Below are 23930 nucleotides of genomic sequence, written 5' to 3' on the forward strand. Positions count from 1 at the left end.
ATTTCTCCCTGTGCCTCTGTCAGCCTGAGATGAGGGAGCAGAGGGTTGGGGCTGCAAGGCAAGGCTTAGCACATACTGACCCCACTGACCCCCTTTACAGGTACAACAAAAGGAGGCACTGGGGAAGGTGAGAGGCTCCCCGCCTGAAGCCCTGGAGAGCCATTGCTGCCGGTCAGTGTCAGCAGTACTGAGGTGGATGGGCAGCTGGCTGGGCTCCTTTTCCACCCCTTGTTGAGTCGTTTAGTCGTGTCTGCCTCTTCGTGACCCCCTGGACCAGAGCACGCCAGGCACTCCTGCTTCCACTGCCTCCCGCAGTGTGGTCAGACTCATGCTGGTAGCTTCAAGAACACTGTCCCACCATCTCGTCCTCCGTCGTCCGCTTCTCCTTGTGCCCTCCATCTTTCCCAACATCAGGGTCTTTTCCAGGGAGTCTTCTCTTCTTATGAGGTGGCCAAAGTATTGGAGCCTCAACTTCACAATCTGTCCTTCCAGTGAGCACTCAGGGCTGATTTCCTTAAGAATGGAGAGGTTGGATCTTCTTGCAGTCCATGGGACTCTCAAGATTCTCCTCCAGCACCAGAATTCAAAAGCGTCAATTCTTCGGCGATCAGCCTTCTTGATGGTCCAGCTCTCACTTCCATACATCACTGCTGGGAAAACCATGGCTTTAACTATACAGTCCTTTGTTGGCAAGGTGATGTCTCTGCTTTTTAAGATGCTGTCTAGGTTTGTCATTGCTTTTCTCCCAAAAAGCAGGTGTCTTTTAATTTCGCGGCTACTGTCACCATCTGCCATGATCATGGAGCCCAAGAAAGTAAAGTCTCTCACTGCCTCCATTTCTTCCCCTTCTGTTTGCCAGGAGGTGATGAGCCCACCCATACGAGGGTCATTAAGGGGTTAGGGTGACGGAGCAGGCCGTTCCTAGAGGGGACATAGAAAGCGCAACGAGATGACACTCTAGAGCAGTTCCTCTCCGACTGGCATTTCCCGCTTGAGGCCTGAGCTGGGCGAGACTCCAAGCGGGCTGCCCTGCAGGGCTGGCGTTGGGCGGCCCCCTCCCGCTTCCAGCTGAGGAAAAGACTCCGCGGCGCCTCTCCAGCTCAACGCGGAAGTGTCCCATCCGCAGGAGGAGAAGGCCCTCTCTTGCCTTTTTATAGCTCTATGGGGATTCTTTCGCCAGCCCCATAGAGCTACAAATACGAAGAGTGACACGCAGCCTGAACTTCCGGGAACAATAGAAAAGCCGGCCTGGCATAGGAACCATCGAGTCCGGCCTCCCGGGGGCCCCGAGGGAAAACCCGCCAGAGCAGCACTCTCCTCCTCCTCCATGACTTTGCCTGGTCCCCTCTGAATGCGCCTGAGTTGGTGGCCGTGGGGCTTCTTCCTCGCGCGGGAGGGAGTTCCACAGCTGAGCTCTGCCGGGCGCGGAGAAGGGCTTCCTTCCCCCCGCTATGGCTCTCCCAGCAGGCAGAGGAGGGGTCTGGGAGCCTGATGAGGAGCGGCTGGAGGAGATGCGAGGAGAGCCGCCTGCCAGACTCTCCAGGGCAGGACTCGAACCCGGGGCTTCAAGGGGCAAGAAAGGAGACTCCGCCTCAACACCCAGAAGAGCTTTTCCGCTCCTGGGAGGCCTTCAAGGAGAGCCTGGGCGCCCGCTTGTCCCGGGGCTGGACTAGATGCCCCTGGGTGTCCCTTCCCTCCCTGTCTCCGCCTCTTTCCTCCCGGGGGAGGAGCCTCATGCCTGGAAGCCCCTCCCCTCCCGGACGTGACGTCCGACCGCACCGCCTCTTCCGTCGCGCGGTGCCTTGTGGTCGGCTGGGCTGGCCGGCTCCTGGTCAAGATGGCGGCGGCGGCGGCGGCGGCGCGGAGCCTGGCGCGATCCCGGGGGGGCCTCCTGCTGCCTCCCCTGCCCGGGGGGCCCCGCCCGCGGGTAAGAGCCGCCCCGCCCCGCCGCCCCCCCGGCCCCGCCCCGCACGGACGGGGGCGGCCCAAGGTCACCGCGTCCCCCGAGGGGTCACCCCGCGCCCGGGGGCCTGGCGGGTCCGGCAGGGGCGGCGGGCGGGCAGAGGGCCGCTCTCCTTCCCGTGGCGGGGAGTTCCGCAGGTCGCGCTGAGGCGGCGGCGGGGGGGGGGGAGCCTGGCGACCGGGGAGGCGGAGGAGGCCGCGTTCCTCTCCCTCCCCCTGCCCGCCGAGGGGGCTCTGAAGGGCTGCGGCTGCGGCAGGGCGGCCCTGCCAGGCTGGAGCGGGGCAGCCGGAGCGAAGGGTCTTCCTGGCTCTCAGGATCAGGGCCGGATGGACGTAGAAACTAAGCAAGCTCTAGCTAAGGGCCCCCCCCCAAAAAATTAAAAGGGGACTAAACTGGATGTGCATTTCCAAAATATAAGAGTAAAAACACATAAAATGAAACCTGCACACAGCAGCAGTGTTTCGTGTTGTGTAAGCTCCTCTGATGCAAGTCCTGGCCCCGCCTGCCAGCCTGCTCATGTCTTCTATAGGGTGCCTACATTCTGCATGTGCAAGTGGCTTTAGGTACCTAGTAGGTCCAGAAACCTAAATCTGGCCCTGCTCAGGATGCGCCTGGAGAGGGGCAGAGGGAGGGAGCTGGGCAGCCAGGCGTGGGGACAGGGACCACGCCAAGCAGGGCAAGAAGGGGGTCCCGGTCTCTGGTCTGCTGGGTCCCAAGAGCCAGAGGGAGTGGAAGCTTCTCTGGGATTCTTGTCGTGAGCACCTGAAGTGCAGCTTGTGTGCTTCAGAGGTGGCAATTTGGGGCACCTGCAGAGGCTGCAGGATTAGAGGTCGACCGCAGCTTATTGTCACCTCTGGGTTTTGCATGAAGAACGCATCGGGTCTGGCCGCAAAGCCTAGATGGTGTGCTTGGGGTTCACTTGCTGTTCTTGTTCACGGTCTCTTCTCGGGCATCCCTCTGCATGTGCCGGATGCAGCACGATGACTTTGCCAAGGGACCCCCTCCCCACGAACATTGAGGCATCTCCTAATGGTTGTAGCGTTGCTCATCCTCTAGTCTTATCTATTTTACCTATAAAAATATATAGTGCTGTATCATAGAAATATATCACAACAGTTTACAGCAGTGTAAAAGTATAAAACCATACAGTAATAACATTTTCAGGCTGTTATTCATGCCCCCTTTCCTCCACCCCCACAAGGCATGTTCTTGGCTTGTAGAGGATTGCCTGCTTTCCATGCAGAAAGCCCCAATTTCTGGTCTCCCAGTATCTCCCAGCTAAAAGGAGCAGACGTCTTCGGCTGGGAAGCTGCTGCAATCCATTCATTCATTCATTTAGGTAGTTTAGACCCTGATTAACAATTCCCCCCCCCCCCCTCACAGAATAGATGAGATTAGATGAATGGATCGTCTGACGTGGTGTTTGGGAGGCTGCTTGTTTATTATTATTATTATTATTATTATTATTATTATTACAGTCATACCTTGGTTGCTGAACGCCTTGGAACTCGTATGTTTTGACTCCTGAACGATTGAAAACCAGAAGTGGATGTTCCAGTTTTCAAATGATTTTTGGAAGCTGAACATCTGGCGCGGCTTCTGTGGCTTCTGATTGCAGCCAATCAGAAGCCGCACTCTGGTTTCCAAACATTTTGGAAGTTGAACAGACTTCCGGAACTGATTCCATTCAATTTCCAAGATATGACTATTGTTATTATTAGAAATTATATAATGCTCTATACCTGGAGGTCTCAGGGCGGTTCACAGAACAATACTAGGCAAAGGTCCTTGACAGGAGCCTAAGTCTTGCCATTGTAAGGCCTCAGTGAAGCCGCTCCTGTTGTCGCCGCGACTTCTCTCCCGCCAGGTCTGCCCACAAGTTCACTCTGTTGTCCTTTCTCCCCAGGCCAACCTGGCCTCCTTGGCAGGTCTCTCCCGAGGCAAGAAGGTGGCGCTGACCACGCTGGGGGTGCTGACGGCAGGCGGAGCAGGCCTGGCCCTGGCCCTCCACACCGCAGTGAATGCCGGCGAGCTGGAGCTGCACCCCCCCAACTACCCTTGGAGTCACAACGGCATGCTGTCGTCCCTGGATCACAGCAGGTGCGGACGGGGCAGAGGTGGCGAGGGAGGCAGAGCAGCGGGGCGGGGGAGAGATTTATGGGAACTGGCGCATCCCTTCCCCTTTGCAGCCTGCTAGGGAGCCGCTGGAGGCGTGTGATGTTGGCTGTGCCAGTGGCTGCCCTGTGTCCTTGTCCCTGTTTCTCGGTCGGATGACTCACATCAAGTACAAGCTCCTCCCCTCCCCCCGCCCCCATGCTCTGCTTCCTCTTCCCAGCCCTAGAGATGTACAGATCAGAACTAAAGCTCACCTCTGTCAGCACCCTCCCCACAGCTGGCAGTTGCCAGGACCTTCCACCTCCTTGGCCTTCCTTGACCACCAAGGCCTGGACAGTGGTACCTCAGTGAGGACGCCGGAGTCTCCCACCCTCTCGCCAAGCAGGAAGCAAAGGCTGCTTTATTCCCTGTCACTGTGAAACCGTTGTCCCTCTCCTCAGGTCCACGCGGTCATGCCCTGACTTGCTTTGTGCTCTCACCTTTCTTCACCAACCCGGGCACTGACTGTACCCTTTTTTTCAGCAGTGGGTGCAACACTCCCCATTCCCTTGCATCGGTGCCTTTGCCTTTACTCCCAGAAGATGCTTCCTGCCTGCCTGCTAGGGAAGTTGCCCCAGAGCCCCAGAGCCAGCGAGGTTTATCTTGGCTGGGCTGGATCGGTCCCATGATTTTCAGTGTCTGTGTTTACGCAGATGCGATTTTCTGCGCCACGGAAGCGAGTTGCCACGCCAGTTTAGTGCAGCGCAAGAGCAGGCACTTCATTCAGGGGCGGTTCATGGGTCGGTCAAATGACCTCCGCAGGCTGATTCCAGCCCATGGGCCTTAGGTTGCTGACGCCTGCCCCAGTGTCCCATCCGCCACCCAATCCTCTAAGAAGGAAGGAAAACTCTTGCCTACGTTCATCCTCCCTATTGGCTGCTGCTATCTTTAATTATTTGACTTAGAGGTTTGGTTTTTCTTCCTTTTTTAAGAGAGATTGGTTTATATATTGTATTAGTTGTAAGCTGTCACAGGAGGGTTATAACTGGAAGGGGGGCTACAAACACACCAGAACCTTCTTTGGCTTATCTCCAGCGTCCGGCGTGGCTACCAGGTGTACAAGCAGGTGTGTTCCGCTTGCCACAGCATGGAGTACCTGGCCTTTCGCAACCTGGTTGGTGTCAGCCACACTGAAGCGGAAGCCAAGGCCCTGGCTGAAGAGGTAGGCTTTGAGTAGGGGAGGCACTGGGGTTGCTGTGGCTGGCAAAGCTATGTCCTGGAGCCCCTTGCACATCTGGTCCCTGACTCAGGGACTCTCCTGCGCTGGCTGGCTTTATGGAAGGCTTGGTTGGCGGTATTGGTGAGACCAAATCATACTGGGAGGGGGAGGGGGAGGGGGGAAGCCTGGCTCCCGGGGGCGGCTTGGGACTCTGGCACTCAAGTCTGGCCTGTCCCACATTAGGCTGAGGTGCTGGATGGACCCAACGAGGATGGCGAGATGTTCACACGGCCTGGAAAGCTCTCGGATTACTTTCCGAAGCCCTACCCAAATCCCGAAGCAGCGCGGGCTGCAAACAACGGGGCGCTGCCCCCCGACCTCAGCTACATCGTCAATGCCAGGTAACGCTGCCCCAACCAGGACTGGACTAAGGCGGGTGGCCTCTGGCACGGTGTTGTGCTATTCCCGGCGGAGGAGCCGAGTCGCCTTTGGTGGTTTTGAGCCTCCCTTCCCTTCCAGGCACGGAGGTGAGGACTACGTGTTTTCCCTCCTCACTGGCTACTGTGATCCACCCGGCGGTGTGAGCTTGCGAGAAGGGCTTCATTACAACCCCTTCTTCCCTGGGGAGGCGATTGGCATGGCACCCCCGATCTACAACGAGATCCTGGAGTATGAGGATGGTGAGTGGGGCTGGGAAGGACTTCCCTTGGGCCGGTTGTGGAGCCTTGCAGCGGAATAAAAATAAAGGAATGCAACCTCTGCCCTCTCCTGCGCAGGCACCCTGGCCACCATGTCGCAGATTGCCAAGGACGTCTGCACCTTCTTGCGGTGGGCGGCGGAGCCGGAGCATGACCACCGCAAGCGGATGGGCCTGAAGGTGGGTCTGCCTCTCTCCGTGGGGCAGGGAGCCCTCCAGGCGGCAGGAGCTTGGCTGCCCCCAGAGAGCGAGGTCTGGGAACAGGCCTGCTGAAACGGCCCCCTTCTGCCTGTGGGCTGCTCTCCTAGGAATGCCAGGGGGTGGGGACTCCAGTGATTCCTGTCCTGAAATCTTTCTGTAGAAAAGTGACTTTATGCCTCCCCCCCCCCCCCGGCTGTCTCCCTTTCCACCCCCAGATGATGCTGATTATGGGTATGCTCTTGCCCCTCATCTACTACCTGAAGCGGCACAGGTGGTCCGTTCTAAAGAGCAGGAAGATTGCCTACCGGCCCCCCAAGTGACCCATGCTGCCGGTGGGGCGGACCTCTCTCTGATGCCTGAGCTGCGCTGCCTCTACTGCCCTGGGAATGTATGCACAGACTGGCAGGCGGACAGGCGCTCGTCTCCATGCATTTGCTGTTATTTAACGTCTCCATCCGTTCGGTCACCCACAAAGCCTTGGGAAGAGGACCCTGGGTGGGCACCCAATAAAACGCGTTTCTTCAACCAGAAATAAGCGGCTGGTGTCTGTGTTGAAATCCAGGTAGTACATCGTATGGATTGTCGAGTGACTGTTTTATACACACACACACACACACCCCGGGGAAAAATCTGTGCATGCCCTGCATTTATACTTTTTCTTTTTTATTGAAGGGGTTTTTGACCCCTCCTGTGCAGCAGCATACATCCTGGGCACCTTCCCCCTTCCTTGGTGCTGATATTGCCCCCCCAAAGCTTAGCACCCCGCGCCGGGGGCTGTCAGTTGAGGCGAGGGTGCTTCCAGGAGTGGAACCCCTTTGGGGAGCCCCATCTCCTTGGCCAGGGGGTCGCGGAGTGAGATTCTGGTAGTGCAAAAGGGGTGAGGGGTGGGGCTCAAAGGCACAGTGGGGCGGAGGCAGGGCAGGGCCAAAGCAGCCCCTTCTTCCCTCAAGCAGGGGAGGGTGGCCGCCCCTCAGAGGTCAGTGCAGGGAGTGGGGGGCAGAGCATCTGCTGCAGCCGCAGTGGGTGGGGCGGGTGGGTCTTGCACCTGCTGCATCCTCTAAAGTCTGGGGAGGGAGCAGCCAGCCTTGCTGAGGCCTCTCCCCAGGGCCGGCTTCCAATGGCCGCTTCTCATCTCCGGGTGCAGAGGCTCCTTCCTTGCCAATGGGAGTCTGGCAGCGTCTGATGCCCCTTTGGCAGGCACTCAGTGGCAGTTCTGGCATTGGGGGTGGCACCTTTCCCCATCCACGTTGCACCGGCAGCCTCCACTGGTGTCACCAGGACCCTGCCAGGGAGGAGGACAAAGCGCATCAGGGGGAGGCCGGCCGGAAGAGAGTTCCGCGGAGTGGAGCTTCCTAAGGATCTGGAGCCCCCTTCCCAAGGAGCCTGTCTCCCAAAGTCCGCAAGGCAGGGCATTGCTGGCCTCAGTCCATCTGCCTCTGAGAAAGCCCTTAAAACTTCCTCTGGCCGCCCTCTCCCCCTCCTTATATCTCTCTACTGCGACACCCTCTGCACACTGCAAAGCATTCTGGGCCACGTCACCTGTTGGACAGTTTGAAGATTGGGAGTAGCTCACCAGCCAACCCCCCTTTTCGTCCAAGCCCCCCGTTAGTCTCTTCTGGAGGCAAAGCCTGGCTCTTGCCCCTCCTCCTGCCTGGTGTGCCAGCCCCTGAGCCCCCCCCCGCCCCCGCGCTTACCCCAGGCCCCCAGCGCGGCCCCTTGGTCACCCAGCAGATCTCCGTCTGGCAGACAGGGCAGCGGAGCCAGTCGCAGCCCCCCTTCTTCTGCACCACGATGCGGCAGACGGGACAGTGCATGGCCTCTCCTAGCTGCACCAGCGTCTGGCGGAGACAGAAAGAGGGTGGCCATAGAGCCATGGAGGGGAAGGGCTCCCATGCGTCATCTAGTCCAACCCCGTCATGCCCTATGTGGAGACCGTCAGCCAAGAGAAAAATGCACCCATGGGAGTTTGGGGATGGGGGGGAGAACAGGCCCTTGTCCAGTCCCCATCTCCCCCCCCCCCGGCATTGATCCCCTCAAGGTATCCCAAGGGTCAGCTCTGCCAGTGCCCACAGCCCAGGTGATAGGGCTGCATACCGTGCCAAGAAACTTGGGCTTTGAACGTTTCATTGGGGTGGGAAGAAGTGTGGCAGGACCCAGCCCCTGCCGTGAAATACAGCCCCCTCCCCGTCCCAGCCAGCTCACCTTCAGCATGTTGCTGGTCTCGCGGGCAGCAGCGTCCTGGTGAGCCTGTAACTGCAGCTTGTCCTGGTACTGCTTGCAGTTCATGCCCTCGTGGATGGCCTGCGGGGGGAGGGCAGAGAATCAAACCCCTGGCGTCCCTGAAAAGGGTTCCTTCCTGCTGCTCAAACTGGCGGGGGTGGGGTGGGCAGCAGCCCCAGGACCCTCCCTGAGTGGCCGAGGCGTCTAAAGCCAAGCCGACACACACAGACGGCAGAACAGGCATCGCCTCACACCAATTTTAACTGTCGCTCTTGGAAAGTCAGAAGCTGCCACAACCTGGAGACAGAGAGCTTGGCAGCGCCTAGTTAAGCTGTGGAACTCCCACGCCCAGGAGGCAGGGACGGCCACCAAGATGGATGAAAATTCATGGAGGGCAGGACTGTTGATGGTGCCCAGCCAGGAGGGCTCTGCTCAGCCGCCGGAGTCAGAGGCAGTGATGCTTCTGAAGACCAGTTTCTGGAAACCGCTGGATGGGAAAGTTGCTCTTCTACTCAGATCCTGCTCCCTTTGGAGCATCTGCTTGTCCGCTCTGGAGAGCAGGAGGCTGGACTAGGTGGGCCACTGGCCTGATCCAGCAGATTCTCTTTATGTTCTTACACCTCCTTGCAGGGCCTTTTTATGTGGTGAAACATCCCCAAGGGGCCTTGCCCTTCCCCTGCAAACTGGCTCTTTGCATGTGTCGACCCAGGCTGACCCCTACCGTGACCACCTCCTTTGCTCTCCGAGGGCACAGTGCTGCCCCTGCCTGGGCTCACCTTGCAGACGAGGCAGTTGAGGGCCCAGCAGATGGGGCAGCGGAACTCGTTGACGTCGTCCTCGTAGATGCACCAGCCCAGGCAGTCGGCCGTCTGGCAGTGGTAGCTGTTCTGGGCCCGGCTCTCGGCCACGGCCAGCCGCCGCTCCAGGAAGCGCTCGTACTCGTCCCACGACACCAGCTGCGGAGACCAGGGAGCCGGCTCAGAGCCCCTGAGAGAGGGAGGGCAGGGCATGGGCTGGCCAGGGGCACCCCTTGGCTTCCGTGGCCGGAAGGGGGTGGAAATCAAAGGAGCGCCTGGCCATGGCAGCTTCCTCCACTCCTGTCTGCAGGAGGACCGAGCTCTGCAAAGAAGACCTACAGAGCTGGCCTGCTCAAAATGCCACTCTGAATCTCCAACCACTCTTGATGACCGTGGCAGGACAAGGGGGAGCTGAGCTGCCCCGCCAGCCTGCCCAAGGGACCCAGCCGGAGGGATCCTTGAGCCTTGCGGACTCACCGCCCGGATCTCCCTGTCCTGGAGGTGGCTGCTGCAGGCATAGGAGTCGTCCCGGAAGGGACAGGCCACCTGGGGCTCCTCGCTGCAGTTGATCAGCTGGCGCAGGCAGTCCCTGGAGAGGGAGAAGGGGGGACGGCAGTGGGGTCAGGCCACAGCACACTCCCTTCCTTCCTCCACCCCCCCCAGTCCCTCCTGCCCCAGGCAGGCCAGGTTACCTGCAGAAGCTGTGCAGGCACTCCCGAAGCAGGACGCCCTCGCCAGGCTCCACGTTCAGGTAGCAGATGCGGCACTCAATCTCCTCCCGGTTGGGCACCAGCGCCGCCTCGTCCAGCTGCTGCAACTGCTGGAAGTTCTGCAGCCGCTCTTGCTCCAGGGCCTGGGGGGGACAAAGAGGGGCAGGTGGTGGTTGCCCAGCAGGCAGGCCACAGTCCCCTGGTTAAAGGTGGGTAGGGGGCTCAGCCTGGGCACACTCACCGCCCAGGCTGGTGAGATTCGGAGGGTCAGCTGTAACCCGTTGGAGAGCCTCCTAACTCTGCAAAAAGGGGCAGAAGCCCCATTACTATTATTATTACTACTACTATTATTATTATTATTACTATTATTATTATACTACCTTTTCTCCAAAGATCAGAGGGTGGTTTACAACATAAAAATGCAAAATGCGTAACATAATAAGAAAAAAACACAACCCGCCCACCCCCAGGCACATTTAAAAGGCTGCTGATTGTTTTAACAGTGAAAGAGGAACATTTTTGCCTGGTGCCTAAAGATATTATCACGAGCCGGAGTCGGGTGAAGGTCAGCAATTAAAAAAAAAACACCAGTATTGTTAAAGTTAACTCTTTATTCAAAGGAACCAAAACAGCTCAGGTCCAGTGATCCCAGCAACTGTTCCCAGTAGGTCTTGGCCCAATAAGGCAGTTGCAAGGACTGAAGACCCCCGCCTTCCCACAGCTGCCGGAGTCCCCTCCTCTCCAGGGTTTGTGGCAGCTCTCCTCCTCCTCTGCCCTTTCCGTTTCTCTGCCTGTTCTGGGAGACCAGTGGGGAGGGGAGCTGGTCACAGCAGGAGGGAGAGACCCCCTGGACTCTTCAGCAGCCGGTCTCCCCTCCTCTCCTGCCTCTGAGTCTGGACTGCCCTCTGCCACAGCCTCTTCCTGCTCACTAAGCCCTGTTGCCTCTTCAGCTTCCAGCGCCTCCTGCTCCCAGTCTGCTCCCTCTGACCAGGCATCCTTGTCCCACCACCAGTTCACGGGCTCTGAGTCTTCTTCCCCTGGGGGTTCCCCGGCTGGCGCCTCACACCACTCCTCCGCACCCAGCCGGTCCACGACAGAAATGGAGTGAACGTGCCAGTCCCCATCCCCCCCAGAAAAGCCTGATGGGAAAAGTAGGATACAAGACTTTGGAACAAACGCTCTGGGAAGAGGTATAAAACGAAGGTGGTGTCCCAAAGCATCAGCTTCTGAAGAGCAGCAAGAATGTTGGAAGATAATGCACACTTTGGGTGCCGGATCTCTGGAGCCCTTTTGCAACACCCCCTCTAAGGCAGTACAGCAACTGCATGCATGTTTTGGGAGGGGGCAAGGCGGAGAGTGAGACTTGGTAAAGGGGGCGACCTCACCACCTGCGGAAGACCCTCCCCTGACCAGGGCAACTGGCATCCGCAGGATCTTGCCAAGACTCAGCCAAGACGGATCTGCTCGCTCAGGCCTCTGAAAGCCTTTGCTGCTGACCCAACCCAATGGGTGTGCTTTATTCTTCTGCGATTTTATTATAGGGCTTGTTTACATTCCAAGTGGCTCTCTGCTCTAGAAAGGACAGAGGGGAAGGACAGCTTCTTCCTGCTTTCAGTCTCCAACTCTCGGGGAATCGGGATCCTGAGATGTCTGGCAAGCACATCACAGCAGTATTCACAGAATTATGGAACTGAGCGAGTTGGAACCCAGGGGTCATCTAGTCCAACCCCCGGCAATGGAAGGAGCTTTTTGCTGGCTCCCTCCTCCTCTATGCTTGTTTAATTGTGCCTCACTTTTCGCAAAATGTCTCAAAGCAATTCATAAAATATTTAATATGCAGATCTTAGCAAAATTTTAAAAGCTGCAACAGAATAAAACACTGGGTGGAATCCAGTGTAGTGCTAGGTGTGGGGGGGTCTGCTTGCACAACAGGACTTCTCCCCTCACGCCTCTGGGGGGCTGCTGAACCCATTCTGGGGTATCCCCCAAACTTTCAGAGATTTAGCGGATGAGGGATGTGAAGGGATGGAAAAAACTCCCATGTGCAAGCAGACCTCATTGTCCATGCAACAACTTAATTCCTGCCCCTTCCGTGTAGTGGGCCTGAACCTGTGGAACTCCCTGCTAGTTGAAATTAGGCACATGACTAAGACTTCCTTGTTCCAGCAAACAATTTAAGGCAGTGCTCAGTTTTATGATACGTTTTTATACTTTTGCTGTCCCATTTTTGGTGGCTTGTTTTTATGTACCCCACTAAAGCAAGGATTGCAAACCTGCTGCAGTTCCCCAGACATGAGACGCCCATGAAATCAGCAAGGGGGGGCGAGGCAGTGAGGCTGCTCTGACCCTTGAAGTGGCTGTAGCAACTCCTTCACAGGCAAAAGGGCCGCCTGTGGCAAAGACAGCCTCACCAAAATTCTCTCAAGGGGAAGCTCACAGCAGAGACCCCTCAGTCCCCACTTTGTGGCTCAGAGAGCACAGTGGGGAGACTAATTTGGACCAGGATGACCCCCCTCTCTCATCCCCCCACCCACCCACATGCCTCCTGAACAGCCCCTGCCCCCTTTCCCCATCAATGACGCTACAGAGAAGTACCAGGATGGACCGTCAAGCCCAAATGAATCATTTAATAGAACAAAGGATTTGCTCTCCAATTCATTTTTTAAAAAATCAAATTTACAAACACGTTATGCAGAAATCAAGCCATTTCAAAACAGGTCCCGAAACTTCTGCTGCTGAATAATCAGTGTTCAGTACAGAGAGGAAGAGAAGGGCGTTTGCTGCCCCATCAGGGGCCAGGGCAGCAGCGACTGCCCCACGGCGAGGGGAGCCACCTGCTCCAAGATCTGCTGGCTGGGACGAGCAGGAGCTGGGGCAGACCCCCAACGCTCAGGCGGCAGCACCCCCTGACCCACTGAGAAACAGCCACCTTCAGGGGAGGGGGTTACAGCATTTCTCTTTCAAAGTGCTATCACGGCAGAGGGTCTCTCTTTCTAGTCCAGCTTCAGCATAAGCAAGACCCCAAGGCAGAGACTGGCCTTGCGGTTCAAACGCTGCCTGGCCTGTGGGGCTGGGCAGGCCATGGCTTCTCTCGGTCAAAGGCACACGGGGAGAGCAGCCTCCATGGGGGGCGGAGGGGGGAGAGACCTTCAACGCAGCCCCCAACGGAGCGAGGAGCACAAAGCCAGCAAGCGGGAGGCTCCCGGCAAGCAGCAACGACGCCCTGGCTGTGCAGGCCTGAGGACAGAGCGGAGGAGAGCCAGAGGCAACTGAGGCAGGAAGGCACTGCGGGGCAAAAAGGAAGGAAGCTCTCCCAGGGCAACGGGCTCCGTGGGTTGGGCAGGCAGCCCACAGATCCGATGCACAGCGTCAAAGACAGCAGATCGACTGCCTCCGCTGGGCAAACAGTGCACACACACGAACATTTTCATGGTGGGGGTCACAACCTATGAACAGCTCATGGTATTCAGTTGGCAGCCCCACTGCAGGGGCTCTTGTGGCCCAGGAGACCGACCTGGCTCCAGCCTCTGAGGCTCACACAGCTCCACTCTTCCATGAGCGAGAGGCAGGGAGGCTGGGCAGCTGCCAGTTGAGCTGGGAAATGGGTTAGCTCCAAGACCCAGGTGGAGTGGAGGGGCAAGGGGGGAGCCTAGGCAAACCCACAAGCGTTGCATGGCTGCGCCCCAAAAGCGGCTCAGGTGGAGCGCAGCTCTTGCTGCTGTCACAGGGGGCTCTCAAAGCACAACCCCCAATATGGCTTTGCACCCCCCGCCTTGCTCAAAGGCCGGCCAGCCAGTGAAGCCGCCAAGCGCCAGCAGGGACTCTCGGCTGCTTGCTCTCAGAGGGGAAGGTGGGGAGCAGCCACAGAAGCCCACCCCTGCCCTGCCCCTTGGGCTTCACTGTCCGCTTGGCTCATCTTGGCAGCCCTTGGTGCTGCAGCCGGGACTAACACACGTCCCCACTGCAAGGCTGGGAGGGGCAGTGGTGGCGACGGCGGCCCCGGCTCTGAGGAGGGCTATGAGAACTCCGAGGAGAGGTGGATAAAGTCGTCCGGGGTTCCCAGGCTGTGGGCACAGGGCACAGCAGAACCATCTTCTCTCCTTCCTTTTTCCTGCCACAAGAGAAAGAAGAAAGAAGAGAAGAGAGTCGTCAGGTGCTGCCGCCACCACTGCTACTGCTGCCGCCAGAGAGTGCTGCCTGGAGCCTGACGCACCTTCACCACGACCACCAACACACACCCCAGAATGGACTGCAGCCCCCCTCCTTGAGAGCCCCCCCTCCTTGGAAAGCACAGAAGGAGAATGACAGAGCCCAAGAGATTTTGAAATTCTATTCTTTTTCTGGTGCACTCGACAACAACATTTTTTCGTATTTACAGGAAATGTGATGAAAACAATACACTAAAAATAAATCACCGACAAAACATTAAAAGGGACAACCAAAGCATAATTAGTATCTCATTATTTAAGAAAATGAATCAAGCAAGAACTAAACATCACCTACATAGTTGGGGAGAAGGATTTGGCCAGTATGTTAGACCCTTAGCTCCCCATCCGTCAACCATCTGACATCACCATGACGTTGGGAGACAACTTCATGAGAAAGGTACAGGGCTCTTTCCTCCCTCCCTTCCTTTGCAGGCAGAGATTGTGCCCAAAGATGTTTAAACTCAGAGGTGTGACGTCGGCCATGACAGAGGGGAAGGGCGAGCCTGACCTCGCTCTCAGGACTCCAGGCACCTGCAGCCTCGGAAGCAGGACATGTTCATTTCCACCCCATTCAGCAGTTTTGTTCCTTAATTTATACTCCACTCATAGACCACAACGGCTTCTGGGCAGGCAGCCACTCACCCCAGTGCAGAGCTTAAGTGATTTGGGATGAACACTTTTTTAGCACATTTCTTATTATGTAAATTTATAGCACTTCTCTTGTAAATAGCTTTGGGATTCCTTTTGGTGAAGTGATCAATCAATTTAATAAGCTGAACTTACCATCATCATCTAACTAGAAATGCCAGAATTAAGAAGAATCTGCATGGAGACTCTACCAGCAAATTTGAAACAGCAAGTGCCTCTCAAATGGGGAATACTTTTGAAAGCCTCCAGAGCACAGTTGGGGAGCTGGCTTCTTGGACTGCTACCAGCCGCAATGACGATGTTTCCTGCCTACTTTTGTAGGAAGCAAAGGCCTCTGAATAACACCAGGTGCTGAGATGAATCGCAAGTGGGGAGAGTGCTGCTGCTGCCGCCTTTAGGTCCTGCCTGTGGGCTTCCCAGAAGAGGCAGCTGGTTGTGCACTGGGACGACAGCCGGCTGGGCTGGACAGGCTCCCCTTGGCCTCATCCAGCTGCTGCAGGACACTTCTGGGGTTCTTAAGTGTAGGAGTGCAAATATCCAGTGTGGGGGTCAGGTGGGATTGCCATGAGGAATTATGAAATATGGAGCAAGCCATTGTGTCCGCCATGAAAGCATTGCGTTGACTGGGTTTGATACATTGACAATAATTTCTGATCCAATCCCACAAGCTTCTACATCTAAGACATTTTCCCTCTACTGCCCATTTCTCTCTGCCTGACAGGCACGTATAAGCATTCTAGGACACAGACCAGTTGCCGGCTGCTGCATCAGGCATCCTGGGTTGTAAGGCTAGAAGGTAGCTTTGACGTAGTTTGTTAATCATTCACAAGGAGATGGTAAATACTACCTATCCTTCCTCTCCTGTTTACTGCTGGACCTCTGGAGTTTCCTAAAAGCATTCCTCCTTGCTTCCTCCTTTTACTCTGAATTACGTATGCATGCTCAAGTAGGAAATTAGCTCTTTGTAGTTTTAACTTTAACTTTGTCCCACGTGGGGTTTTTAGAAACGCTCAGAGGAAATCTGATTGGTTCTTAGGAACACTGTGCAAAAAGTTCTTTTGTGAATAAAACGACCTGGGCCGGAGGGTGGACAGGAATTATTATATGGACTCCTCCCAGAGTCTTGCTGGTCAAGCCTAGTGAGTATTCTATTAATCAGAGTGTAATCCTTCCTTTGCTTTGGGAACGCCACATTAAGGAGCTGTCTAAGGAGAGAGAGCTCAAGAAAAGAGCCAAGAGAACTGGGAGCAGCACACAAAGCTTCAGACCCCTGCAGGGAGCTTCTCCAGCAGACTGTGAGGCACAGGAAGGGAGCTACCCGGACTTACCTTCTGGTACTGTAAGATGCCCTCCTTCTCCTGCTGCATCCGCCACAGCTCCACCTCATCCGGCCTGTAGCTCCCAGGAACCACATAGTTGGCAGGCCGGTCTGTGCTGCACATCTCGCAGCCGGGCCGGGTGGGCTTGTTGATGAAGGTGCAGGTGGGGCAAGACCAGCCAGTCTGCAATGGGAGATGAGGAGGAGGAAGAGGCCGCTAGACGGGGCGCCTGCAAGGACAGCCCCTGTCCAAGAGGCCGTGGGCCAGGATGCAGCCACGTGCCCCAGGACCACCCCTCTCCCACTTGTGCTTCCTGCTGGGCAATGAGACCCACCCCAGAAGGCGCTCTGGCCCCTTTCTTGAGCAGACTATGGAGTGAGGGGAGACAAGGCCACAGGGAGCCCAGGGACTGGGAAAGAGAGACAGGGCATATATATGGGGAGACGGCTGCCTTGAGTTTCGCCACTTAGCAGAGGGAGTACATACCGGCACAGGAGAGGGAGGAGGGGCAGCAGCCGGGGGCGGAGGGGCTCGCGAGTGGCCAGGGAGGAATTTCCCCAGGAAGTGGCTGCTCTCACCAACATCCCTCTTCCTGTTAGAATTTTTCGCACCTGCAACGGAAGAAGGCAGCTTAGAAGAAGAAGGTCTAAGAACTTCGCAATTGCAAAGTTTCTCTTAAACAAAAGCTAGGTTAATATCGATCAGTCTGAATATAAGCATGTTAACTATTGGAGAGATTTTAATGACTGTCCACAAGCTTTGTTTAAATAAAGGTAAACAAATAAATGTTGTCCCTATGGTTAATCTCTAAACCCTTCCAGATACATTAAAGGAGGCTTTTCTATGAACATGAAAAACTGGTTGGATCATTTCTCAGGTATGCAGATTTGCACTCTAACAAAAATCAGATACGTTTCCTTTTCAGGAAATACAAGTCCTCCTGACTCCAAGAGGCCATCAGGCCTGACTGCCACCTACAGTCGGACCTCAGGTTGAAGTAGCTTCGGGATGAATATTTTCGGGTTGCGCTCCGCAGCGACCCAGAAGTAACGGAGCGCGTTACTTCTGGGTTTCGCTGCTTGCGCATGTGCAGACGCTCAAAATGACGTCACATGCATGCGCAGAAGCGGTAAAATGCGACCCGCGCAAACGCGCCTTATGTTTACTTCAGGATGCGAACGGGGCTCTGGAATGGACCCCGTTCGTATCCAGAGGTACCACTGTACTGGTCATGGGCAGGTCATTTTTGTTGCTGTTGGTTTCCTCTTTTGGGGGTGGGGGGTGCTTCAAGGCAGAGCAAAGCAAGAAGGAGCAACAGGGACAAGAAGAGGGAGGAGCTAAGAGTGCTCAGCATGCAAGTTCCTATGTCCCCCCCTCCCTCAGCCAAACCTAAGCGCCCGCCCCCCCCCCAGCACAAAGGGACAGATTCTTATTAGTATAATTTGTGAATTTATACCCTGTTTTAGGATTGGACGTTTAACCACACACTGTCACAAGCTGTGTATCCAGATGTAAGAAAGAGATGCAAAGCTTGGCTGTAAGGATGCAACAACGTTAACAATATGCCATATGGTTGTAAATTAGTGGTCAGATTTGCACCACAAAGTAGGAAAGATATGAATAAATGAGAAACTGGACTTTAGTAACTGAATTTGGCCTTTTGTCTTCCTGATTTAAATTGCCTTGACTTGCAAGCAGAAAAGCCGTTGGGGAGCGGTGTAACCTGTTCTGAGGGTTCTGAAATGAACCGCCTGCTTCTCGCCAGATGCAACCTCTTCCCCTTTTTTCCTGACTAAGGAGCCCCCGCCATCCCCAAAGGGCTCCCTGCCTGCTCACTTTTCTTGGGCAGACAGGTGGGCAAGGTGCTGAATTTGTTCCTGGCATCCGTGTTGTCCGCCAGGGGCGAGGGGGGCGGCTGCAGCACCACCCAGTCCCTGTCCTCCTTGAAGCGCTGCTCAGAGAGGTGGGCGCCCTTTGCCGAGAGCAGGTAGAGGAAGGCCGTGTCGCCATCCTTCCGAATCCCGTAAGAGCCAACGGTTCGGTCATCCACACAGAGACACTGGCCAATAATCCAGCGCTGGACGCTGGGGTGGAATCCGTAATCCTGAAAGACCTGGGGGAAACAGAGACAGGGTCACTGGGAGTCTGAAGGCCTCTGCAGCAGGCCAAGCAGCCAGGCAGTCATTGGCACTTTCCCCCAGAAGCTGCCCCAGAAGGGAGCCAGAAGACAGCATCCCCGCCTCTGAAAAGCTGTGCCCGGGTTACCTTCTGCCTGAGCCCTGCAATGGTGGTGTACGTGTGGACGCGGGTGGTGATGCTCGTTGAGCAAGTGGCGTCTTCCACCTGCACCTTCATGCTAAAAGGAAGGGAATCGGCCAGTGAGACGAGCACAGCGTGTCCCGCAACCGGCCATCTTCAGAAGAGGAGGCGTGCAGTGGATCGGCCCCAAATCACCCAGCCTAACCCACCCAACCTCCTCCAGAGACACCGGCTCCCTGCCCAGCCCTCCACTCCCACCTGATCTCGCTTGTGGGGTAGCAGGACTCCTTCAGCAGGATCCGCAGAGCAGCGTGTTGCTGGGCAAGCAGCGTGGCACAGCGCATGGCCTCCTCCTCGTCCCCGAGCTCAATAGCAGTGGACAGGTGGAGCGCCAGGTCCTCTGAGGAGACAAAGCCACGCATGAGCCGGCCAGGTTAAGTTGTGCGCCCCCCCATCTCAGGCAAGCCTCCCATCTACCCCCCTTCTCCAAGGTCGCGATGGAAAACCTCCTAGGGAGCCACCCACTGCTGAGCAAGAGCTCTCAGAAGCAGCCCCACCCCCTGCCCCACACTTGGCTTGCTGCTGCAGGTGGTCAGGCCCAAGACTTCCTTCCAAGTGAGTTGTAAAAACTTTCTTGTCTTATTCTGATTTTGAGCATTTGTCTGCTCTTTTCTTAAGTCACACAGAGGCCTCATGCAGCTATTGGATTGGTTTTAGTTGTCTTCAGTTGCAGCAGAACTCGGGCAAGGACCTGGGAGGCAAGGGTTCGAATCCCCAGTCAGCCACAAAGCTCACCGGGTGTGGACCTGGGCCAGTCATTCACCCTCAGACTAACCCACCTCAAAGGGTTCCTGCGAGGATAAAATGGGGAGGAGGGGACCGGCGTCAACCACCTTGAGCTCCTTGAAAAAAGGTGGAATATGAATGCAGTAAATGACACTCTTCTCTTCAATTCTGTTGACTGGTTGGTTTTTTACTTTTTTTTAAAAAAAAGAAAAAAGTTGGGGCAGTTGGAGGGGCTCACAATATGGGTGGCAAGGGCAGCCCCCTCTTCCTCATCCAGCTCAAGCAGCCGCTCTTTCAGGACATTTATGCTGCTCTGGTGTGCTATACAGGGCAAACCGCAAAGCACGGCTGGCGAGCCTCCAACCCAAGCCCTGGGTGCGGCCTCCTACTTAACTGCATCTGGCCCCTGGGTATTTCCTCCTCACCACTGAGGTGGTGGATCAAGCAGGCGCTCAGGGAAGAGGTCAACATAAAAGGAAATAAAACCAACCAAGTGCTTTTAATGCAATCAATCACTGAATACTTGCATGGGCACCAAATGAAACCCCCATCCCAGTGGATTAGCATCAATGGGAAAGAAAGGTTCAACAGGAAGTGTAAACATGGCTTGCTTTTTAAGTAGATATTATTTATTCATCTGTTTACCTCTTGCTTGCCAAAATGGCTTCTAAGCCATAGAAATATGGGGGAGATTTTGGGCAATTACTGAAACCAAGTTCCCTCTCAATTCACCTTCTCAGCAATACTTCACGAAATGCACCCACTCCGCATTACCACTGTGCAACAAAACCAGCTGCCTAACCTGATACAGGCAGTAGGAAATTTCAAATATGCAAACATCACATTTCCTGGCAGCTAAGTAGCGTTTATGATGTGTCTTCAAGGGCACACTGCCAGAGGACAAGTGTCCTGTGCCATCAGCCACCCACCTTTCCTGGCAAGCTCCAAGGGCAGGGAGACATCGATGTCAGACAGAGAGTTGAAAAGTGCCAAGGGAAGGGGAGAAGGCCGTCCTGTCAGCAAACCGCTTCCCTCAGTAGCTGGGGAGAGAAAAAACTTTAGAAAAAGTACTCCAGCAGGCAGACACAGAAGATAAGACTAGCCCGCTGGATCAGGCTGATGGCCCACCTAGTCCAGTATCCTGTTCTCACAGTGGCCATCAAATGCCTGTGGGAAACCCGGAAGCAGGATTCGAGCACCAGAGCCTATTCAGAGACTACTCCATTAACACAGGAAATGATTATGCTTCAGAATAATAAGCAGGAGGGTTTACCAAAGAATAAAGATGCAGAATTAACCAGTTTCCCTCAGGGGTTTTCCGGAGGGCAGAGCAAGTCTGTCTCCACCTTCCTACCCCACCAGGTTTCATCACTGCTGGCTCTTGGTCAGCATTGCAAATGCACCTGACATGCAGCTAGACATCAGGTGGCTATAGCAAAGCTTACGACCTGCAGTCTCCTGAGCTTAGGAGCAGAAGCAGCCCTGGAAAAGGAGTCTATGGTACAGCTCAGGTATATAGCTGGATGCAAGAGCCTGGGGCGGCGCAGAGGTACATTGTTTCCCCCACCCCAGAGCTGTTCAGCCACAACAACCCATTTTCTCAACCTTCTTGCTATACTAACTGCCCTACAGATCAAGGCAGGTGCATCTGATTGCACTGAGAGGGCAGGCCTCTCCTCTGCTGACCCCCTCCTTCAGAACTGACAAGCCATGCCCTCTCTCACTACCAGAAGCCGGACCCTGGCCTTGTAAGTGCCTTCCGGGGCAGGAGCTGACCTTTCTGGAGCTCCTGGAGGGAGCTGCTGACGACTGTCCACCACTTCTGTGCCTCATGCTCATCCTCAAAGTGGAAAACAAGGGGGTCGTCTGGGCGGGCTAAGAACTTCAGCTCATGACACGTGGCAGTCTTCACCTCATAGGAAATGTCTCTGAGGTTGTACTCAACAAGGCCCTGGGGGCAGAAAAGCATTAGTGGGCGAGTGCAAAGTCAAACAGCCCCAACCAGCTCTTGTTGAGGCCTCTTTACCTCAAGCAACACGGGGGTCAAAGCACCCATTCTGTTCTTCAGCCAAGTCTCATCAGGCTGCTCCCACTGCTGAAGAGCTCAGAGGATGTACCTCTCCTTGCACAATAGGACTTGCCCCCTTCCTCTCCTCCCTCTGTGCAAAACTGCTTGAGAGGTTCTCCCATCCCCCCAGATCTGATTTTGAGGGTGCATGGCGGACTGCGGGGAAGAGAGAGAAGAGGGGAAAGTTCCATTCGGCAAGTGGAACTCCTAAGGACAGAAGGAGAACCTGCTGAATCAGGCCAATGCCCCATCTAGTCCAGAATCCTGTTCTAACAGTGACCAACTAGATGCCTCCTGGAAAGCCAGAAGCAGGATTTAATCCCAAGAGCCCTCTCCCCTCTTGTGGTTTCCAGCAACTGCTATTCAGAAGCATTACTGCCTCTGACTGCAAAGGCAGAGCTTAGCCATTATGACTAGCAGCCATCAATAGCCCTCTCCTTTGTGAATGTGTCCAGTCCTCTTTCAAAAACACCCAAGTCTCTTGCAGGAACACTGGATACTACCTCAGGGTGAGGGTGTCTTTAGAACTCCACTGGCAGAAACAAGAGGAGCCTGCATGCCCTTTCCTGTTCTGCCCTATTTGTTTACAGCCCCTCAGGATGCGTGCGAGGCCTGTATATGGTAGGCAGGGTGTTATAGGGGTAACGAGAAAGTATAAGAGGCACAGTCCACAAACGCCACTAACCAAAGCAGTTTCAGTGCTGCACCCAGGCCTGAAGCTGGACTTAAATGGGTCCAGATAATCAGTTTCCTCCAAGCATGCCTTGAGCTGGACCACCAATACCGTCTCAAGGACTCTTAAACTGTTGTTAAACATGTTGACTGCAAGCCATTTTGGGTACCGCAGTATGCGATGAAAAGGTGGGGATGTAATTGTTTTTAATGAATAGTACATTATGAGCAGGCATACTCAAAGCACACAATGGACTAAGGCATGTCGAGGAACGGACCTGGCCTTTCTACTTGATCCAAGAAATCAGTGCATTTAACAAAATGGAAGTGCAAGGGAAACGGAAACAGGTCGCTACCATGATCCTTGCTTGGATAGCTGAGCTGGATATCCTATGATCAAATCCCTGGATGTTGTTTGTTGTTGTTGTTAATTAATAAACACTTAGGAAGCACCTAGTTCTTTTTCTAAGCATTGTTCATACATTGAGACATCCTGTAAAATGTGGGGTGGGTGGGGAGAAACAGATCCTGTAAAGGAAGGGATGACTTTGCTGGCCTCTTGGGCACCTCTTGTGAAAGAGACAAGCCTTCAGCACCACTCAGAGAAGAGGGACATTTTCCAGCAAAGGCTGGCAGTGGCTAGAAGGCCCCAAACAGCCTGGGCTTTGCCCCTGGCGCTGCTTCCCCACGGCGGGGCAGCCCCCTCCAGCAGCTGAAATGCACCCACTCCGGTCTGACGGGTTGGGGCAGCTGCCGGCCCAAGAGCTTGAACGGCCTGTGAGGAAGAAAGGCAGGAAGGAGAAGGAGGAGGCAGCCTCCAGTAAGCGGGCGAGACAAGCCTGTGGGGCAGGGCCAGAGGGGCGGACCAGGACCTGGGTTCAAATTCACGTTGGGCCACGGAGCCCAGTGGGCGTGACGTTGGGGGGGGCAGTCAGCCTCGCCCTACCTGGCAGGGTTGTTGTTGGGGGGCGTGACCTTGGGGCCCGGCCTGGGGGGGTTGTTGTCGGGGGGGGGTGAGAGGAGGAGGAGGAGGAGGAGGAGCATATACCCCCGTTGAGCTCCCTGGAGAAGGAAGGCGCGAGGCCAAGCCAAGGGCGGCCCCGGGAAGGGGTCTTGCTGGGGCGCCCTCCCTTCCCTCCCTTCCCGTCCCTTCTCACCGCTTCGCCCCCCGACTCCGCCGCGCCCCTCAAGCCGAATCGGAAGCGCTCGGGTCCGGACGCCGCGCTCAGCTGGAGCCGGAAGAGGCGCTGCGTTTCCCGGCCGGCCGGCGAGGCGGCGGCGGAGGAGGCCGAGGGCGCGTCCGGCGAGCGCGGCACCCAGGCCTTGGCCGAGGCCAGCAGCACCAGGCCCGACGGGGACGGCGAGCAGCCCGGCGCCGCCGCCATCGAGTCGCCGCCCGGAACCGGAAGCCGAGCGCGGCTCCCGCGGGGCACTTCCGGCTCGCCTCCGTCCACTCCCCGCCGCCGCCGGGGGGAAACCGCCGCCCGACTCCGAGGTTCCGGGCCAGGAGGGGACCCCTCTCAGCGCTCAGCCTATAGATATATTTGAACGGCATGTTGGATGCGGCCAGGGCCGGAATTACCTATAAGCTAAACAAGCTCTAGCTTAGTTAGGGCCCCACTCTCTTGGGGGCACCCCAAAAAAATTAAAGGAAAAAAAACCTGGATGTACATTTCCAAAATATAAGATAAAAAAGAAATAAAATAAAACCTTCATACAGCAACAGTGTTTTGTATGGACCTATTAGGTCCATAAATTACCATATAGCATATATTCAACACAAAAAACAGCAACAATTTGTTGCTGACAAAGGAGATATAAAAGGCCCCATTACCTTCAGGAGCTTAGGGCCTCATCAAACCTAAATCCGGCCCTGGCCCTCTTATATACAGTATATACTGTATTTGGATGGCATGTTTGATGCGGCACTTGGGCTTCTTAAAAGATGGTTGCGGCCACCCCCTGGAAAGAACTTGCCTGCCTTTTGCATTTCAACACCCAGCCCTCCTGGCCCCATTGGCTGGGGCTGATGGGAGTTGTAGTTCAAGGCTACCTACCTGCATCGTAGG

The 23930-nt window shown here is 55.7% G+C and overlaps 2 protein-coding genes across 3 annotated transcripts; one reads left to right on the forward strand and one right to left on the reverse strand.

The window, feature by feature from the left end:
* Window positions 1–1808: 1808 nt before the first annotated feature.
* LOC128416936 (cytochrome c1, heme protein, mitochondrial) lies at window positions 1809–6709 on the forward strand. Its single transcript, XM_053395023.1, has 7 exons — window positions 1809–1927; window positions 3870–4063; window positions 5153–5279; window positions 5520–5677; window positions 5796–5956; window positions 6053–6153; window positions 6390–6709. The coding sequence occupies exons 1-7, from the start codon at window positions 1838–1840 to the stop codon at window positions 6492–6494; spliced, it is 936 nt and encodes a 311-aa protein (XP_053250998.1). The 5' UTR covers window positions 1809–1837; the 3' UTR covers window positions 6495–6709.
* Window positions 6710–6820: 111 nt separating this feature from the next.
* SHARPIN (SHANK associated RH domain interactor) lies at window positions 6821–23274 on the reverse strand. Of its 2 annotated transcripts, none has more exons than XM_053395024.1 (14): window positions 23019–23274; window positions 20898–21072; window positions 20051–20161; window positions 18594–18735; window positions 18342–18432; window positions 17913–18189; window positions 16563–16687; window positions 16086–16259; window positions 9884–10044; window positions 9669–9780; window positions 9171–9350; window positions 8377–8475; window positions 7869–8012; window positions 6821–7456 (listed from the first exon to the last, which is right to left on the reverse strand). In XM_053395024.1, the coding sequence occupies exons 1-14, from the start codon at window positions 23244–23246 to the stop codon at window positions 7376–7378; spliced, it is 2100 nt and encodes a 699-aa protein (XP_053250999.1). In that variant the 5' UTR covers window positions 23247–23274; the 3' UTR covers window positions 6821–7375. The 2 variants fall into 2 exon arrangements, with proteins under 2 accessions (XP_053250999.1, XP_053251000.1); XM_053395025.1 differs by lacking the exon at window positions 23019–23274 and adding an exon at window positions 21148–21205.
* Window positions 23275–23930: the final 656 nt, after the last annotated feature.

The sequence above is a fragment of the Podarcis raffonei genome, chromosome 7 (genome assembly GCF_027172205.1).
Source record: "Podarcis raffonei isolate rPodRaf1 chromosome 7, rPodRaf1.pri, whole genome shotgun sequence".
Taxonomy (NCBI): Eukaryota; Metazoa; Chordata; class Lepidosauria; order Squamata; family Lacertidae; genus Podarcis; species Podarcis raffonei.

What these genes read in the sequence shown, in the direction of transcription:
- SHARPIN (XM_053395024.1), bottom strand. Translation starts at nt 23,246, where the DNA reads ATGGCGGCGGCGCCGGGCTGCTCGCCGTCCCCGTCGGGCCTGGTGCTG. An exon ending in CGGAGTCGGGGGGCGAAGCG is followed by an intron (nt 21,073 to 23,018) that starts GTGAGAAGGGAC and finishes TTCTGCCCCCAG; the next exon opens with GGCCTTGTTGAGTACAACCT. An exon ending in GGCCGCGCTGGGGGCCTGGG is followed by an intron (nt 7,457 to 7,868) that starts GTAAGCGCGGGG and finishes CCTCCCTGGCAG; the next exon opens with GGTCCTGGTGACACCAGTGG.
- LOC128416936 (XM_053395023.1), top strand. Translation starts at nt 1,838, where the DNA reads ATGGCGGCGGCGGCGGCGGCGGCGCGGAGCCTGGCGCGATCCCGGGGG. An exon ending in TCGTCCCTGGATCACAGCAG is followed by an intron (nt 4,064 to 5,152) that starts GTGCGGACGGGG and finishes GCTTATCTCCAG; the next exon opens with CGTCCGGCGTGGCTACCAGG. An exon ending in CCAAGGCCCTGGCTGAAGAG is followed by an intron (nt 5,280 to 5,519) that starts GTAGGCTTTGAG and finishes GTCCCACATTAG; the next exon opens with GCTGAGGTGCTGGATGGACC.